The sequence below is a fragment of the Wyeomyia smithii genome, chromosome 3 (assembly GCF_029784165.1).
Source record: "Wyeomyia smithii strain HCP4-BCI-WySm-NY-G18 chromosome 3, ASM2978416v1, whole genome shotgun sequence".
Classification (NCBI taxonomy): domain Eukaryota; kingdom Metazoa; phylum Arthropoda; class Insecta; order Diptera; family Culicidae; genus Wyeomyia; species Wyeomyia smithii.
In genome coordinates this window covers 240,955,161-240,975,734 of record NC_073696.1, presented here as the reverse complement: position 1 = coordinate 240,975,734, position 20,574 = coordinate 240,955,161, and the positions used below count along the sequence as shown (strand labels likewise).

Here is a 20,574-nt window from a genome sequence, read left to right as displayed (position 1 = left end):
CATTAGACCCCCTCGCTTATCGTCCCGTGGATAAGTTCTGAGTGGATGCGGGGAAATGCAAATTCATGCATGAAATTATTGGGACTGAGTCGTGAAAAATGAGTTGGTGTCTAAAAATAGACGTGGGTTGAATTTGGTAAACGATGTTTTGGGGATCTCTTGCAGTTAGAGAGCCGAGAGTTTAATTTGTTTTGAAAATGTTTTAATTTTTCTTAGAATCTTATAAGATTGATTATTATGTGATGTATGAATAACTTATCGTTTTAAAATGGGACGAATTTTGCAGCTTTGAAGGCAAACACGTTCTATGTTCTCCTTGAAACTAGTAAGATATTCTTAAGGTAATGAACAATATCTAGTGAATGATACACCTAATATATTAAACTATTAAGGTTGAAAGAAGGTTGTTCAAGAGCCTCTACAAACCGTCAGAACATTTAACAAATCACAGAAAAACATATTACCTTACTTGTAATATTTTTTTGTCATAAATAAGTCGTTTATTTTTGGGTTTATAGATGAGACTTTGTGCATTACAGTGTAAAAAGAAATTTTTCGTTATATTTTAATAGAGAGAAATGTCAAAGAAATGTGAATCGAATGCTACACAGATAATTGTAGATGTCAAAAAAATACATTTTTTTTTTCATTCCAAATTGCGAGACAGAATGAGAAAAATTATTAAATTAAACGAACGTGTAAATTGTGATAATTAACTGAGCTGTTCTATAAATAACAATCTCCGAGTTGCCGTACTATGACAAAAATGTATATGGCTCTCTTTATGAGCCTCTTGCTAGTAAAATGTAAGATTTTGATGTGGGACTACGTCTTAGTTTTCTATGCTGTGGTACATTCTGTTTGCTTTCATGAACATAGACTAATTTGATGTCTCGAAAGTAAAGGTTTTTTGAAAAGTTTGAAACAGCCCTCTTTCTTAAACAATTTGTTAACCTGCTTTTAGAACTTCATAATAACTGATGTCTTAAGAGAGAACATGCTGGTAAAGGTAAAAGTACCGTACAGTACAGGTGGAACAGAGTACCGCTGGTTAATCATTGCAGCGGTACACAATTTCTATTCGTATGCAATCATGGGAAAACTGCAATACTGTTACTCATAGTGATTAACAGTTTATCTCATGGATACGGTTACCATAAAAACCAACTCAACAAGAATTAAACATTTTTGCAACGGTTATAAGTATTTTTGTTTCATTTTATCATCGATGCTCACTAAACAATCGTGACATTGTGTTGAATATTTTTCAAAAAACAATTTAGTATGTGACTGAATAAGTGACATGAAGAAATCTCTTATGCGTTATTGTAGTGTGTGTAGTATTGAAATTGTTGTGAACATATTAACACAACCTTCTTTATTTTTAATCAATGCTCAATGTACTCCCGAAATATACTTAACAGGAATGAGATATGAAACAAAACACTACCGACCTTGGTCAGTCGAGAATTTTTATTCTTATTTTATTCCTTGGTTTACTAAAATATAACGGAAGCAATCAAAGTTGACAACCTAACATCCTGAGATGGAAAGCTCCCGCGAAAACAATAAAATGTTATCCGGCTGAGTTTTATTAAACTTTTTATCACCCCTTTAAAAAAAACCAAAAACGCTCCGCGAACATGAAACTCATATTTCACACTAATCAAATTCGTGCGCCTTTTGAGCTCCTATTGTTTGCACTGCATAGCAGCACATAGTATGACACACTACTTACTCGCGGCACAATGCACGGAAATCCCATTTCACATAATAAAGCTCGTAAACTGCATCACCCGTATCAGTGAACACACGTTTTATAGCTTTCCGCAGCGCTCGCGCTTCGGAGCTTCCTGATGCGGGCTGTTGCCGTTTTGCATTCTGCAGCTAGATCACAACTGCGCGCATGCCAATAAATTCGAAACAGTAGTCCTGATAAATTCAGTATGCTAATAATTGGGACTAGAATATGCATACGAATATCAGCTTCGATCATCGAACTGCCAGCCACTATCAAGGGAATATAAAAGCCGAACATTTGATTGGAAGTCACTTTATCATACCAAACAAATTGCAAATATTTCATTTTCACTGATATGCTTTGCTTCAAATGATGTTTATATTTATATTATAAGCGAGTTTGAATATTAGCTAAAAGAGACGACATGGGTTCCTTGCTTTTTTAGACGATGGAACGTAATTAGATGCCAAATTGAGTAGTTTGATTAAACAGTTTTAACATAACGGTTATGTGATTATATAAGAACGTTGGAAGTTACGTCAGAGATCTTTTCTGCATGTGAGTAGGCTTTGTTTATAAATTTTCATTTGAATTATCTTGTGTTGCGACAGACCAGCATAAACAGCATGCAACACTCTACATTAAACATACTGACTCCTGGTAAAACACAATTATCTTCATGTTGACAGCTTCTGTTTATACACTCATAACTTGTTTACCTTTGCAATAACTTTCTAAAATAATATCGTAAAAAAAACTTACCCATCCTTATCAAACGCAGTGAAGCAAGCATCCATAGCCAATGAGGAATTCGTCATAAATTCTTCGCTGAAGAAATCCGACGTCTGGATGGACACCACGCAAGCAGGAATCCAAGTTTCCGTCGATGCGATCACCGCAGGTAACCGAAAATAGTAGATAAGAACAAATTTGCACAATTTACATCACTTTCTGTTTGGTTTTGAATCAATTTAAGAACTGAATAGTTAGAACACTTTTGAACTCAATAGAAACACTTCACCGCTGCAGATACTCAAGTCTGTCGGGCAGAACTCTCGCATCGCATTTGCACTCGCAGCCCCGCGGAAGTAAAATGGCCAGGCAGCCCGACGAAGCCCGCTACTAGACGTGCACCCCGAGGAATACGACCGGGTTTATCGAAATAATACCTCCGATTCCTATGGTAACCGGATGAACGAGATGTGAGCCGATACCAGTAGCACACTTGGTCGGATAGGAAGTTCCGCAATGAGACCGGCCGGTGTTGATTTGTACTAATGGAGAGAGAGAGATAGAGACTTTCGACGATTCTTATGTCAAGCGGATGGAGTGCTGTCAAAGTTGGCAGACACTCGTGCTTGCTTGTTCCAGGCGACAAAAAACAGCCAAAAAAGATAAACATTCTCTGAAAAACCATTCAACCTAGAAATGCTATACTATGATTAATTGAATCTTCTAGACACTATTATATAATAGAGCTTCCTGACAGCTCAGTCACGCACAGCAAATTCGAGTTGTTTGCCTCATAATTGACTCATGCTTTACTTTACCGGAGTTGAATAAATCGAAAAATATATTCTTTTTTGAGTTGCTCGGTACTGTAAAATACTATTTGTAAACAAATCACACAGATCGCGTAGAAATAAATTAACTTTCAAACCAGCAAAAAAAAAAAAACATTTTGTAATCAATGCAAGGATTTGTTTGCCTCATTTTTAATCCTACATACATGGTGTAAAGTGCAGCAAAACATGCACGATTGGAGAGGTCTATGGTATTGCAACTGATACGACGTGCGAAATACAGCAAAACAGCCGAATGATATCACAACAGATCAAAATCCTGCACGCAGTGGTTATTCCATACAAAAAATGTAATTTTTTTTATAATTTTTATTTTTCCGCTCAAGGATTCATAAACTCGCTAGTTGCAATAGTGTTATATGAATACGGGTTACTCTAAGTTTTCTCTACTAATGAACTTTACTATAAATTCCCTATAATTCAATTTCATCACCTTCAGCTCATGCCTTACATTTTCTTCGAAAAAGTTTACAAGTGGTACGCATCGATCACATTCCAAGTTTGTCGACTTCGCAGCCATTTTTCTCCAGATAAGGTCGTGGTTGGTAAATGGCTGGGCAGTGCGTACTATTTCATTGTGGTTCGTAGCACCCTGCTAAGTAACTCCTATCCCTATCTCTTCGTGGTACCAGCCAGGATACGAGTAACCAAGCAAAGAGCATGGTAACCAACCCGTGATGAGACCTCGGTCGTATGTTGACAGGGAAGGGGGAGAGAGAGGCTGACTTCCTCGGAAGAAATCCCAACCTTTCTAAGTGTCTGTTCCCCTGGTTAGGGGCGGCTCACAACAGCGTCCGACCCGGAGCGGATGACTGAGTCAAGAAACATAGTGTCTCGTACGCCCTAGCCAGGATGGCATCCCTAACACGAAAATCGGCAGCGGGGCCCTAGTAACGCAGCCTACCTGAACATTTACACTACGAACAATCGAGAAAACATAAATCAGAACATTCGGCATTCGGTACCTGGAACTACAAGTCGCTAAATTGGTGCTGCTTGAGCAATTAGAGCCCCGCAAGCTCGGCATCGTGGCTCTATCGGAACTGGAAGGCGATCAACAAGAAAATGTGTTTGTTGAAAATTAAAGGTCGTTTCTTCAACTACAGCATCGTCAACGGCAATGTTTGCCCGCACGAAGGTAGACTTGACAACGAGAAGGAATCGTTTTACGCGCAGTTAACATACGACAGCTGTTCGCCACGGGACATCAAGAACGTACAGACGGAAGCACCTCAGACCAACACTTAGTAGCAGTACATTAGGGTGCCAGGCAAAATGGTCATCTCGAATTTCAAAAAAAAAACCCTATACGAAATGTTCACCGGCTCGAAAAAACACCCTGTGCAAAATTTCAGCTCAATCGGACTTAAAATGGGGTGGCGCAAAGCGATTGAAGTTTGGCTTTTTTGAAAACCCAAAAATCACCCAAGGGGGGGGGGTGGGGGGTACGTGAAATTTCGGTTTTCGAATTTTTTTTTTTTGATGCCAAATGACTTAAAAACGCATGAAACGTCGAGAATTGGTGTCATCTGAAAAAAAATTTTTTGCAAAAATTTACTCTCTGGGACTTGTTCGTTTTTTCAATTGTGGAAGGCGGAGTTCAAAATGTTTAGAATTTATCTTTTGAAATTGATCACTAGTCTCTCGAAATAGCTTGTACAATGATATACACTATAACTAGCATCGAATACACTATGTTTCATTAGGGTGGTTCATTTATTCGGCATAGGGTGGTTCATAATATTGTGAAAAATGAGTATAAAATAAAAAAAAGCACTTCGGTTCGTTTGCTTGGTGTGACGTCTCCGACAAAGTTGTAGATAATAATTTGGCCTTTCCAAAAAAATTACACTCAAAAAATTGTTAGAAGAAAGATTAAAAATAAATTATTCAAAAGAGCTCATTTTTTAAAAACTTGATTTTATTAAAAAAAACCTACGAATGATTACCAAAACAATGAAACCAGTCCGATCATATAGAAATCAATAAAAATAAGTTATCATTTTTTGAAAAAAAAAATATTTTTTGAAAAAAAATATTATATTTTGAAAAAAAATATTATTTTCAATTATTTTTTTTAAGAGGCATATTTTTTTTGAAAAGACAAAATGTTATCTACTACTTTGCCGACGGTTTATTTGATTGGCATAGTTCATCTGGCAAAGTTGTAAATAATAACTTCGTTCCTCCAAAATAAATGTACCCTGTGAAAAAAAAAAATTTAAAAAATATAACTTTTTTTTTCTGATTTCTCCATGGCCGGTTTCGTTGTTCAGCAAAATTTTCGTAGTTTTTATAAAAAAAAATCGGTTTTTTTCAAATGGGCTGTTTTCGATAATTAATTTATAACCTTCCTTTATTTTTTTTTTAAATTATTAATTTGTTTTCAGAGTGTATATTTAAAAAAAAAACAAAACTATTATCTACAACTTTGCCGAAGATGTCACACCGCTCAAATGAACCGTGTTGGATCTTAAAAATTTTGTAATCATCAATACCTATCCGAATTAGCATTTTCCAATAGCTTTTCAAAAATGAGTTATGTTTCAATAAATTAAACCAATAGCACAAAATGGCATTTTTTGCCTATAAAAACGTCTATGCAAAGTTTCAGCCAATGGGCACGTTCACGTTCTGATGATGTAAACTTGACAGAAAATGCATGGTCGAACTGTCAAAACGACGCAAACCCAGAAACAACGAGTCAATTGTGTTGCGTATCTGATTGAGATCCCTATACTCTCATTATCACTGAAAAACATCGATACAGTCTTTTGTCCGATTATATAAGCCAGAGCACTGTGTGTTCAATCAAATGTTGACAAAGGACATTATTGGGGTAAATAAAACAAATAAATTGTCTGGTACAACATTCGAAAGACGAGTGCAAGTGTCTTAGAGAGTAGATTTTTCAAACAAAGTAATACACTGGGGTCGCTTTTTACGCGGGTTGTTTATATGCGTTTTTTTCAACGGGATATTTTTACAATAACGCGGATTATTTTTACTCGATCCGGAAGATTATTTGTACGCTGTATCAAATAAGTTTAATATAAATATATCTAATCTAATCTTTTAAATGCGGTACAACCAACCGCGTAAAAAGCGACCCTAGTGTATAACATATTCCATCAGCTTACACCGTTTCATCTAAAAGTTTAACACACTTGTAATCGAAAACATTCTTCAAATATTAAAACTCCATGTACCTCCCGTGTGTGATTTTGCAAATGACATGAAAGCATTCAACATTTTCCACGAGACACAATCCTAATTTTGGTTGAGATAATTTTTTTTTTGCACAGAGTAGTTTGATACATTTTGTAAATTTGTTTTGTAATATTTTGCCATTTTACTTATAATTTTTCCAATTCAACTTTGCCACCCTAACGACAATGATATAACAAATATTATATTTTCAGGAATTTTTCTATTGGTATTCAGTGAAAAGTGATTTTTTTCCTTTTATACTCATTTTTACACAATATTATGAAACACCTTATGTCGAATAAATGAACCACCCTAATGAAACATAATGTATTCGATGCTAGTTATAGTGTATATCATTATACAAGCTATTTCGAGAGACTAGTGATCAATTTCAAAAGATGAATTTTAAACATTTTGAACTCCGCCTTCCACAATCGAAAAAACGACTAAATCCCAGAGTAAATTTTTGCAAAAAAAAATTTTTTCAGATGACACCAATTCTCGACGTTTCATGCGTTTTTGAGTCATTTGGCATCAAAAAAATTTTTTCGAAAACCGAAATTTCACCTGCATCGACTCTCGACGATAGATGGGGCAAGCTACGCTCGACCATCGGAGAGGCCACAACCACGGCACTAGGCGAGGTAACGACGAGCCGACAAAATGACTGATTCAACGAGGAATGACAGTAAGCGATTGAGAGGGAGAAACAAGCTTGGAAAAGCTATATGATGATCGCCACAAGAGGGAACGAGGCCGAATAAAACAAAACGAATAAAAAAACGCCAGTAGGATAACAGAGATCTTGTGGAGCTGGAGCATCTGTTTCGAGCTAATGGCGCGCAATATTTACGAGAAGGTGAACCAATCCCGTAAGGATTACAGATATGTGTAGGGATTATGAGGAAAACCTGCTCCCTGGTCAACAGGTGCAATTTTTCGATGAGCACCTCAATAGCGCGAGCAATGTAAGGAGACGGAAGGGAAGTTAACCTTGAAGTGCCTACAAACGCTAACAGTGTCCCAATTCCCGATATCCTACAGATCAAACAGGAAATTGGGTCACTAAAGATCAATCGAGCCGCCGGTAATGAGCAGGCTGAGTTCTCCACTTTGTGATTACTAGGATTTGGGATAAAGAAAGACTACCGAAGGAATGAATGGAAGGAGTTTTATGCCCCATCTATAAAAATAGGGGATCGACTACAATGCAGTACGCCGCCTACAACATCCTTTCCCGAATTCTGCTCCACCTTCTTTCTCCTCTGTCAAAAGTATCCTATATAAGCTATATAAGCCCTATATAAGCCCTATCCTATATAAGCTTATATAAGCTGCCATGGATCACTGTTACTTTTTGTTTGAGGAGTAAATGTAGTAATGAAGATAGAAAATTAAATTAACTGAAAATATAATTGTAGAAACTACGAAAAATATAGTTCAGCAGGTGGGACTCGAACCCACAACTTCCAATCTCCGGTCAGATGTGTTTACGTTACACCACCGCAGAACGTTAAAGACGTAGTTCTAGAATCAAGTTTTGTATCGCTTATCCAATTCTCGCACTTCGTACATTTACTCAGTAGAGACTATTATTTATAGCTGGCTATTGTTTCAACACCCTCAGTGGAAGTTGGAATGACTTCTCAGTGTGAGAAATAGAAACGTGCCAGTGAGTTGCCATCTCTACGGTACGGTACGGTAAGGACGGTTGCACTAGTTAAGATTTTTTAACCCTGCAAATGCAACTGAAACGGCAAATCAGTTACGCTTGCAGTTCATTCGTCTTAATTTTACTGCTTCTGGCATTTCAAAATGATGATTTTGTACTCGTGAACTGTATGGCGAGATCATTAAATTATCCAATCAAAACTTCCATTACCTGCCAGCAAAATCAATACAAATGGTGTTTCAAACGGAATATCGATCATTCTTTTAGTCTATTTTAATATAGCTACTCACTTTTACTCTTATAGTGACAAATCATCGACAGCATACATTCAACGCGTGCGGAGTTTGCCTCGATGTGTTGGCCTCTATTCGGGTACGTGCAACGTGGTTAGATTAAATACTGTAACCTGGCATGTTTTATACTTATTGCTGCTCGTGATCCATGCGCCTACACCACATCCAATTTTCAAGTTTGCCACAAAGTATTGATCACAGGATTCTACGCTCGAAGTCCTTAAGCGCTCGCCGATCGGCCTTCTTCCATGCCCATGACCGCCGCCGGGATGATCAGCGACAAATAGAGTGCAAGTTTTATGCGGATTTGTAGACTGCAGAACCTAAACTGACTAAGCAATCCGTAATAAGCCTATTCGCTGTCGAAACTCGTCTTTTCATCTCACGGCTCATCTCGTTACGAGTGTACTGAGATAAATTCATCAACCCGTTCGAAAGTGGTAGGACTACCACGCTCTCTGTCAGCCTCCATGTACTTTGTGTAGTTTTCATGAAGAGTTCAATATCAGTTTTGTTGGGAACACTGCTACAACTCGTTGCGTTTAACTGAATCATATGCCGCCTTGAAGTCTATAAAGAGATGAGGTGTCTGCAAGTTGTATTCTCGAAACTTGTCAAGGATGAATATTTGGTCCGCATTCCAAACCGCACTGGTATTCACCAAGAAAAACTCCCTGCAATGGGCTCAGTCTATGAAACAGGATACGAGAAAGAATTTATATTGAGGTCATGCCTTAATAGTTACTACAGTCGAGTCTGAGTCCTCTTTTATAGATAGCGCATAGGAGTCCTTCCAACCAGGCCGTAAGTAGTCTCTCCTCAAACAAAACCATCAGAATAATCTTGGGGAATTTCACTATACATCTGCTCGCTCCATCCTTCCCAATTTCTCTACTGCTCCGCCAGACGGCTCATTTACCCACTTCACCGTTCAACACCACTTCAAAATGTTATTACCACCTGCGACTTGATGGTATGGTGGTTCTCCTTTCTGTCACTAGATATGGCAGGAACTGGCACGGTCCGGTTGCTGATTCCGTTAATCGCTCTACAGAGGTTCCGCCTGTTGTGCCTGTTGAAGCGATTCTCCACCTCAACGATGAAGCGAACGTAGTGACCACGGCGGTGAAGTCGCTTTTCGGCAGCACGTCTAGACACTAAGCATCATACAGTTTTCACTGTCATGCCTATCACCTCTCGCTGACCGCGTCGTGAATGGGCTTCAGGTCCACTCCAACTGGCTCATCGATCCGTCCATCAACTTTTACGAGTGTACTCTACAGCAATGCCTTCCGCTGATATCCTTTGGATGTTCAGACGTATCTCCCTCTCTGATCTAGATACGAACGTTGGACAGTCGGACGCGAATCTTGCCTACCACTTGAAACAGTTACGATTTCATATTATTCAGTCAACTATTGAAAAATGATCCGAAATCGTGTAAGAAATTATGTGACTATCCCAAATTGACCATGGATTAATCAAAATTCAAGTTATTATTTATTTTCGCCAAATAGGGTATCGAACGTCTTCGTCAGTGGTTTTCTTCGGCCCCCTTTTGCATAAGATTGCTGCAGAAAAACTGCCGAAGAAAACCACTGACGAAGACGTTCGATACCCTATATAAACCATGAGAAACAATTTGCTCAAAATGAGCGATTTTTTATTCTAATGAAAGCAGATCTTCGCAAATAGTTAAAGTCGACTGATATAGTAAAAGAATTCATACAAGCTTGCATACAACTATTACAAATTATTGCACATAAGTTTGTGCAAAAGCTAAGAAAGAGGAAAAGTTCGAAATATTGCATACAATTAAGAAATTCATTCGAAACCTATCAACCTATCAACAGCTATCGATTTTCACAAATTCACAACTAGCTTATACCTTATGGCGACAGTCTTTATGAAAGCAGTTCTAAAAGTGATTACTATTACCCTTTTCGGAATGACATTGAGTTTAAGTAACATTATTACGGTGACCCATTAGTAGGAAATTGGTTAACAAACCAAACTCGTTAACTATGGTTTTAATTTTCCGAAGTAATCATACAAATACTGATTAAAAATGTGTTGATCGCAAAATTATGGTTTTTACAAAAAGTTATAAGTATTACAAGCAACTTGACCCTTACAATGTCGCACGAAACAGTTATCGGTTTTCCATTATGTCTTTGAAGGTAGATAGAGAAATCGTATTGTCATTATCACATATTATTTTGAATAACTTTAAACTAGCATGTTGTTAAAGAGGATCCTGTTCTCCATTTACGGAAGAAGGAAATAAATCACCTTCAACTCAACCAGTATTTTATTTTTTTCTCGAGTCAGGGTTTTCGTGTTTCGCAGCGGCAAATTAGAATAAACTGAAGACATTTCAAGGCGAATTCATATCACTCAAGCCATAAAAATTTGCACACGATTGTTCGTGTATCCAATCGGATTAAAATATCTTCATAACATTTCAGAAACCTGGACGGATAGCTGAAAAGCCGGTCTGATAGGAAAATTTCTATGGTGTCTAGATATACCAACAGGCTCATTTGTTTATTTCCATTTCTATACCGGCCAAAGTCATTCGTCGGGTTGCACCATAATCCACTCGTGATAATAATTTCCAACCCGGCCTGCGTATCATAACTAGCTAAAGAGACCAATAAATAAAGCCTTCCAACTCGCCGCCCTATCTGACAAACTGCAGTGCGAAGCGAAATTTTCGCATGACCGTAGCAATTTACGCGGGTGATTGCGAGCCAAAAATAAGATCCGCGCGGGCTTTTCACGGTGCGGAAATGGGCAGAAAATGGTGAAGCTTACGTTCTGCCAATCGCTAGCGATTACACCCTCGAATCAGTGCAAATTTCTTCTGGATTGCGTGCTAAGCTGAGCTAATCGCGAGGTCAAATATTGAGCGCACTAGAGTAAATGTGTCTTCATGGGCTATGTTTTTCCGACAGGATACGTGTGCTTTCTGCCCCCGCCCGGTGGGTGGTGCGGTACGCTCTCGGTCGGTTGAACTTGTAGTAGGAACAGGGGAATTGTGTTCACTAACAAAGTTGTTTTTTAGCGCTTGAATAATTTTGGAAGGTGTAAATTGCATTGGAATTTGTTCTTAGCATGATGTAATAGTCTCATAGTTTAAAAAAAGCAGATATTGAATTCAAAGGAATGTTTCAAATTTGAATTTTCATTGCAAACTCATTTATAGTTTACGCCATGTTGCGTTTCCTCGAACACTGCATCGGGCGTGTTTTGCTTCCCACTACCTACTGTATTCAAACAAATAGCTCACTCAGAAATAAGAAACCCCTCAGTAAACTGCTCAGCTAATAAACTTTCGACATAGAAATTTATATTCACGTGCCAAACACTTCTGACACGAAACGCTACTGATGAAATCTCCAACACAAATTTTACTTCCTGCCGCAATTGAGAATTTGAAAAATATTCGAGCTTACAGTGCATGCTTTGAAGCCGGGCTGGGTCGAATGGGGGGTAATTATTCAGATTCATGCTCGGGTCAAGAGGGCATTCTTAGTTAATAAAACTATTACATTATAATAATCAGGCTTCGAATGCTCTACGTACTAACTTGGTTCCTGTTGTAGCGAGTGAAACTTATAGTTTTTAGTTTTTTTTTAAGTTTTCACTCTATGTTGTTCCAGCTGCTGCAGAGTTTTGAAGACTTTTCCGTAAGTTCGGTTCGGAAGCAGCTTACTGTGAAACTAGTACTCTGTTCTCTTGTAGAAAAAAGTTTTCCCAAATTGTGTAACTTTTTAGCTTCTTGGTTGGTGGTGCGAAAAAATTCCTCAAGGAGAACGTATCGTACGAGTGAATCACCACTATAATTGCAAAAGTTTTTTTTACAGCGGCTCTAATAAAATATACTGCCTCACGTCGTCATTATGAATGGCTATTTAACATTTCACTTCGGAATAGTATTTTCTCAAGACATTAGAAAAAAAACGTGATCAAGGCACGTACATATCAGATGATGAGCCAGGCATAATGATTGAATTCATCGTGAAGTCACTGGACGTCGTCAACTATCGTCAAATCACGAAGCTAATCCTCTATAGTGGCTGAACCGTGACGACAAATACTTTTTCCGACAAGAAACGATAAAATCTTGATTGCTACAGTCAATATTAGTATGATTTAAAAGACGAAAGAATCGCGCTATCGATTCGAGAGTTTGGTGGAGGCATTGGAAGATGTTTTGATTCCTTACCGAAATAGCATGAGTGATATGTAAAACAATGTTTCAAACCAAGAAAAATATGATTTCACGAAAAGAAAATGATGAGCAACTTCAGAGTTATTTTTGAAAATTTCAAGTGGATCACTTGGTTGTTAAATATGTCTAAAGCGGTTATCAAAAGGTCTTTGCTTCATAAGCATTTTTATTGGTCATATAAACTAAGAATACTCAAATTAAATAGCGGCTGAACTGCGAGAAAGAAGAGTTGAATTAGAAAAATAATAAAGCCGTAAACAAGTTTTTGCTCCATCATCGATTTCAAACATCACACAAAAACATAACTGATAACTCACCTCAAATCCAAATTCCTCTTCCTCGGAACTCATGCTCCCGGCCTATTATCACAACTAAAGTAGAGTGTACACTTCCGTAAACAACAGTAACGTTTACGGACAACGTCACAAAACTATAGTTTTATCAATCACCTCACCGCGTGAGAACACTAAACCAATTGAAACGTTGCACTCCGGAGAACTGATTGCCAACCAAACGGTAAATCTCCTGCGTGCCGCTTGACGGACTAACTCATGATTCAAGGGTAGGCAGAATATATGGCCATATGGTGTAAATATTTGTATTCTATCAAATTACGAACGATTAGCTAGCGGCAGCCTAGCTGTTGAATTTCATGCAAAAAAAATCCGCCTATCAATGTACTGCGATCTTCGACAGATAATTTTTATTTTTGGAATAATGCGAGCTTTATTGGCAAAACATCTCCGATAAACACGACGATAAGCCCACCAATAGATGAACGCAAAGTGTATAACATATTTTATTATATACACAAATTGCAGTTCAACACCTCACGTGCTTCGGCTTGCGATCGACGTAGCTAAAGTACACTGATTGACTACAGTAGTTTAATAGTGCTCTATACTAATACAGCAGAACAAATGAATTGTTTAGTGAGCAGCGCGAAGGCTTGGCTCATGATTGGATTTGATGTTCCGCTCAGTCGTCCCGATTAGTTAGAACTAGAGTACGTAACATAATCATCAAATCAACCATGTCATTGTTACTATGGCACCAAGGTGGAGAGTACCGTAATTTGCTTGCTATATAATAAAATGTTCTCAGTTTATAGCAGCGTAACAAAAATAAGTACGAAGTTCAGAAATATTGTGGGTATGAATCGTCTCTAGAAGTCTTTCACAAAACTTTGCTTCCAAAGCGAACATCACATGAAGCAAATATTTGTTTGAAATTACGGTAAATATGTGTTTGCCAGTGTGATATCATAATATTCGGTTTGATCATTTGTTAGAAAAGTATTTGCTGCATTGAGCGAATCTTTACTTGCATTTTTTCTTTGTTTATACTAAAATTTGATTTGAGCAAATTACAGTGTGAAAGTGGATTTCAGTGTGCCACTTTAGTTGAAATGTTCGAATTCTTCACGACCCGGACTAGTTCTTAGAGTTTAAAAAAAAATTAACATGATCTCGATTTTATAAAGATTTCTTGGACAGTCAAAAAAAATGGAAAGCATTCTGCCTTTAACTTTTGTTGTAAGGAGTCAATACTTAATTCCGGAACATGTTTTGACGACCAGAAAGACAAAATAAAAATGTAACAGAAGCTGTTAGGTTGTGTTTTCAATGGGATCCCGCTAGGTGTTAAAATAACGGAAAATATAACAAAAAATATTTTACTAGTATCAAACCTTGTTACTAACGTATCAGCTTTTTGACAAAATGATATAGCATTGTTAGAAACAACAAGTTTTGATAGAAACGAAAAATTTTTTAGACTTGTGTCAGGAGAACATCATTTCAGGATATGTTATTATAATTCGTTAAGATTCAATTGAATGTTATTGAAACCATATAGGAAAATACAAAATCGTTTCAAAATATGTTATAAACGCCGATTTAAGGTCAGTCCGATTTAACATCTAGTCGAAAAACACAAAATCTGTCTCTCTCTCGTTCTTTCTCTCTCTCTTTTTCTCTCACTTTCTTTCTCACTCTTTTTCTCCCACTTTCTTTCTTTCTCTCTCTCTCTCTCTCTCTCTCTCTCTCTCTCTCTCTCTCTCTCTCTCTCTCTCTCTCTCTCTCTCTTTCATTCTATCTTTCTCTCTCCCTCTTTCTTTTTTATCCTTTTTTTTCTCTCACTCTCATTCTCTCTCTCTTTCTATCACTCTCTCTTTCTCTATTTATCTCACTATCTTCCTTTTTTTCTCACTCTCCCTTTTTCTAACTATCTCTCAAATAAATTTCTTGTTGAGCGTCTTAGTAGAATGGAATTGAATATTGAGAATAAGTTGTTTCCATTTAATTCTACAACAAAAAATCGAATACCGTCCGCAGATACGTATTTCGGTTGCTACATACAACCATCATCAGTGCTTATGTGGACGGAAAATTCTTAAATTGAAGTTAGGTAGTCATATGTTGTGGTTGTTTTTGTCCTGTACTGGATCTAGGGTTTTTAGGTAGGATTTTTGAAAAGCCATGAAAAATGATTACCTACGTCTTTATTGAGCAGTGTGGATGGATGGTGTTTGTAGATTTCTAAACTTTCAGATACGTCCAATTTCCATGAATTGTTAACGGGGCGAAGCAGGTGAATGTTATCCGAAGTTAGTGGATGTCCTTCATTAAAGATATGTTCAGCCACTTTTGATTTGAAAAGGTGTGGTGGATCATTTTTGGAAACTTTGCATGCTTTGGCGACTTCTGCCATATGCTCTTTAAAACGGATTCCCAGGTTTCTTTTGGTTTGCCCAATATAAACCTTGTTGCATTGGCAACAAGCAACTTTATAAACCCCTGCTTTATTTAATCCATCGTTTGAGAGCAAAAGCACTTCGCAGATACACACATCAACGGAATCCCTTGACAAAGCGAGACTTCACCCAGGCCAGTAATAACTACAGAGCATATAACCGTATCCTTTATTCACAGCACATCCTACGTGTACAGTCAAACCTCAGAAGAAACCCCAAAGGTTTCTGGGCTTTTGTGAATGACAAACGTAAGGAAAGCGGACTCCCTTCGCAAATGTTTTTGGAAGGAGTAGTTGCAAACACTCGCGATGGCATCTGCAACTTGTTTGCCAAGCACTTCTCTAGTGCATTCGACGTATCCCCTGCTAGCACTGTACAGGTAGAAAATGCTCTTCAAAACGTTCCAAACAATGTAATGAATCTAGGCAATGTTCGATTCATCGACGATGATATCATGCTTGCAATAAAGAAATTAAAGTCATCTATGATACCTGGTCCAGACGGAATTCCTGCCAGTGTATTTAAAAAATGTGCTACTGCCCTTTGTGCTCCATTAAAATTAATATTTAACCAGTCGCTGGCGCAAGGAGTATTTCCAGAGCGCTGGAAAAAATCAACAATGTTCCCAGTTTTCAAAAAAGGGGATAAACAAAATACAGCTAACTATTGCGGGATAACTTCATTACGCGCTGGGTCCAAACTTTTTGAAGTATTAGTAGGAGGCGTCCTGCTTCGCGAAAGCAAAGCGTACAACTCGGTAGACCAACATGGTTTCTTTCCTGGAAGATCTACAACAACGAATCTGCTACAGTTCTGTTCTAATTGCATCAAACATTTAGAAGATGGTGCTCAGGTAGACTCTATTTACACGGATCTCAAAGCAGCATTCGATCGCGTGGATCACAACATCTTGTTGGCGAAAGTTGAGCGACTGGGTGCAACATCGAATCTGGTCGGCTGGCTTCAATCTTACTTAGTTGGTCGTACTCTGTCTGTGAAACTAGGAAACAGCGAGTCATACAGTTTTGTAAATTTGTAGTTTTGAAAATTTGTCGGGCGTGCCTCAAGGAAGCAACCTTGGACCGCTGCTATTTTCCTTGTTCTTCAACGATGTTTGTTTTGTCATTCCGCCAGGATGTAAATTAATCTACGCCGATGATTTGAAAATTTTCCTCGTCGTAAGATCTACAGCTGACTGTGAGGAACTACAGCAGTATATTGATGCTTTCTATAACTGGTGCATACGCAATTGCCTGACAGTTAGTATCTCCAAATGCTCTGCGATTTCATTCACCCGTAGAAAAAATCCAATCCTGTGGAGTTACACAATCTCTGGTCAGCCGCTTGAAAGAGTCACTGTAGTTAAGAATCTTGGTGTGCTCTTAGATTCTCAAATGTCCTTTAGAGATCACTACACGAGCATAATTGCACAAGCGAATAGGAACCTAGGGTTTATAATTCGAATCGCCAAAGAATTTTTAGACCCATATTTCCTGCGTTCATTATATTTTTCCCTGGTGCGGTCGGTGCTAGAAACATCTGCTGTTGTTTGGTGCCCCAATGCGGAGATTTGGAAAAATAGAATTGAGTCAGTGCAAAGCCGGTTCATCCGTTATGCACTACGTACTCTACCATGGAGTAACCCGAGTGAGCTTCCTCCATACATTGATCGCTGCCGTTTACTGGATATGGACACTTTAGCAAAAAGGAGAAATATATCGAGAGCTGTTTTTGTGGGGAAACTTTTCGCTGGACAAATTGATGCCCCGGCCATTCTCTCTCAACTCAACATCTATGTGCCTGCGAGAAGCCTGAGATCATGGAACTTTCTATGGCTTGACTACCAACGTACTAACTACGGCCAGAACGAACCTAAAAGGGCGATGTGTGACGTATTCAATAGATTTTTTGACTATTTTGACTTCAATGTAACCATAGATGTTTTCAAGAATAGGTTAAGACGACTCATGTAGTGCATAAGATAGTTTAAAAATGTTTCATGTGCTTGTTAGATAGTTTGTATTGCTGGAAATGTGTTTGTTAATGTTGCACTTTGTTCTTTGTTTGTTATTGTTAGTGTATCAACATTTCATTAAGACCACTACGGGTCAGATGGAAATAAATAAATAATAATAATAAAAAAAAAAATTGAGTCCTTAGTGGAGCCCAATATTGTTTTGAGTTGGGTATTTCTACTAGTGTAGACAATCTCCATGCCAAATCTTTTGAATTTTGAGTGAAGTTGACGTGTTAAGGCCCCATCATATTCCACAGCTATTCTTTTCAGGTCTTCTGTAATTAGGGGTGAGTGTTGTAAAAGATTCTCTAAATTGAACTCGCTTCTTTTTGTTTATAATGGCCTGAATGGTGCTCTCATTATAACCAGTCTTGGCATACTCATCGTGGGTAACAAAGAGGCTCATACAATTTGCACAGAACACTGAAGCATGTTGAAAAAAACAAATGAGTTGATTATTTTTTTCGCGCACTAAAAGCAAATGCACTCTGTGTGTAGAAAGCAAAATACGCAACATCAGAAAGCTTGTATTGTAAAGAGTAAGCGCATAAAGCTCCCGCAGAGAGACTTTCTCGATCGCAACTGATAAAATATAGATAGCGCACGTTTATTGCTCAATGATAAGGGCACTATGATGAAAAGATGAGTAAATGGACAAGTCTCTAATTGTGTTCTCAACTCGTTTTACTATCTCCGCAAGTGGATTAGTTCGTAGTTTAAAATATGGACCGTTATCAATTTTTTGGGTCATCTGTTCATCATAGTCAGTTTTGTCCATGATGAAAGTTTTATTAACCTTGTCTGCTTTTAAGTAGAAAACTTGTGTGTCGCGCAACTCTTTAATGACCGCGTACCTCACTAGCTTGTGTTGAAGAAAGTTTGCAACTAACGATACCTGTTTCAATTTCAATGATCAATTGTGCAATGTTCAGTTTCGCGGGAACTGAGTAATTGAGACCCATATTTAGAAGATTCTGTTGTTGTTGTGGAAAATCGTACGAAGACCTATTAACCACAAAGTCGTCAATAAGGTTTACTTTGGCCGCTTTTTTACCCTTGTTACCCTGTCGAAGTAATTGATTTAACTTTTTATTCCCAATTTACGTTTACGTTCACTCTCACATTTTTCCCCTACTTTTACTTTTGTCAAAAAATGTTGAAATTCGAAATAAATGGACGTATCTTTTTTCCTTTCGGGGGTTAGACATTGTAGTAAAACCTGAACCCACAGCGGGCAAATATGACGCAATTGGCGATCCAGATATTTTGAAAAGATGTGTCAAAGATGTATAATATGACACACTACGCTTTTGCATAATATAAATATTAGTTTCTAATTTAGGAGTCAGTGAAGACAGAGTATCCATGTTATCTCACTTCTCCTTACCGCAGCAAATGTTATAAAGTGCTGAAAGCCTTTCGGTATTCACCAAACAACCTTGGTTCAATGTTCTCGACCCTTAAATCTCGCGAAAAACCTTTATTTCCGGAAAACGCATTCGAAATAGAATTGAATTGATAATTTTCAACAGCAGTCATATATATTTCATTTCAAAAAAATCTTCTAGTATTTGATCGTCACAAATTTTATCGCAAAACAAGATTTTTGTTCATTCTTACGATTATTATACGTACACCCAACGCAAACGGGGAGCATTTTATTACTTTAGGGCAATTTCTTATTACTTATTGTGTCTTATGACTGCGCATTATACACAAATAGTAATAACCGAAAAGTAACAAAAATTATGACAGGCACACGCTTTTTTTTTTTTTTTTTTTTTAAGGGGGGATTTGTTAGTAGCTTAAGTATTTATGATAAATATTAGTAAATAATGAGTATGTGTGTCCAATCACAAATGGTGACTTCTCAACACTGTTAGAAATTTGAAATTTTAATTGTTAGGATTTGTTTGCTTTCGCAATTAGGACTTATCATTCGTAGGGATTTAAACCTACTTGTCAGAAAAGGGGAAGTAAACTTACAACTAACTTAATTGCTAACTTATTGGCTATAAAGAGAGCTTATCGTAGCAATTGAGGATTGCAACGATTTTTGTCGAAAATTGTTAATAATTTTATTTGACATAGCTTCTAATGGTTCAACACCAGTAAGTCTATGTAATTCGAGTGTACCAAACCAAGGAGGACGCTTCAAAATCATTTTCAGAATTTTATTCTGAATCCTTTGGAGCGTTTTCTTCCTTGTTGAACAGCAACTTGACCAGATCGGTACAGCATAAAGCATTGCTGGTCTAAAAATTTGTTTGTAAATCAAAAGTTTGTTCTTTAAACAAAGTTTAGAATTCCTGTTAATGAGAGGATATAAACATCTCGTATATTTGATGCACTTGGCTTGTATACTCTCAATGTGCTCTTTGAAAATAAGTTTTTTATCATAAATTAGTCCCAAGTACTTAACCTTGTCGGACCAACTTAAAATAACCCCATTCATCTTGACAACGTGATTATTGTTTGGCTTGAGGAAAGAAGCCCTAGGCTTATGCGGAAAAATTATCATTTGAGTTTTAGAAGCATTGGGAGAGATTTTCCACTTTTGCAAGTAGGAAGAAAAAATATCTAAACTTTTCTGCAATCGACTGCATATGACACGAAGGCTTTTTCCTTTTACGGAAATGCTTGTGTCATCGCAGAACAATGACTTTGTGCATCCTGGAGGCAAATCAGGAAGATCTGAAGTGAATATGTTGTACAGGACTGGCCCCAAGACTGAACCTTGAGGTACACCTGCTCTGACAGGAAATCTATCAGATTTTGAATTCTGATAGGCAACCTGCAGAGTTCGATCAGTAAGATAATTTTTTAAAATTTTGATAAGGAAAATCGGAAAATTAAAAGTTTGCAATTTCGCAATCAAACCTTTATGCCAAACACTGTCGAATGCTTTTTCTATGTCTAAAAGAGCAGCTCCAGTGGAATAACCTTCAGATTTGTTAGCTCGTATCATATTAGTAACTCTGAGCAATTGATGAGTAGTGGAATGCCCATGGCGAAATCCAAACTGTTCATTTGCAAAAATTGAATTTTCGTTGATGTGTGACATCA

General features: G+C 37.5%; 1 protein-coding gene across 1 annotated transcript in view; it reads right to left on the bottom strand.

Moving 5' to 3' along the window:
- The window catches only part of LOC129730023 (uncharacterized), a 68,631-nt gene extending 55,343 nt beyond the window's left edge, over positions 1 to 13,288 (bottom strand). Inside the window, exons 1-2 of the mRNA XM_055688981.1 lie at positions 13,054 to 13,288; positions 2,504 to 2,586 (exon numbers count right to left, since the gene is read on the bottom strand). Coding sequence (XP_055544956.1) covers positions 2,504 to 2,586; positions 13,054 to 13,086 — 116 coding nt within the window. The 5' untranslated portion in view covers positions 13,087 to 13,288. The remainder of the gene's footprint in view (positions 1 to 2,503; positions 2,587 to 13,053) is intronic.
- Positions 13,289 to 20,574: the final 7,286 nt, after the last annotated feature.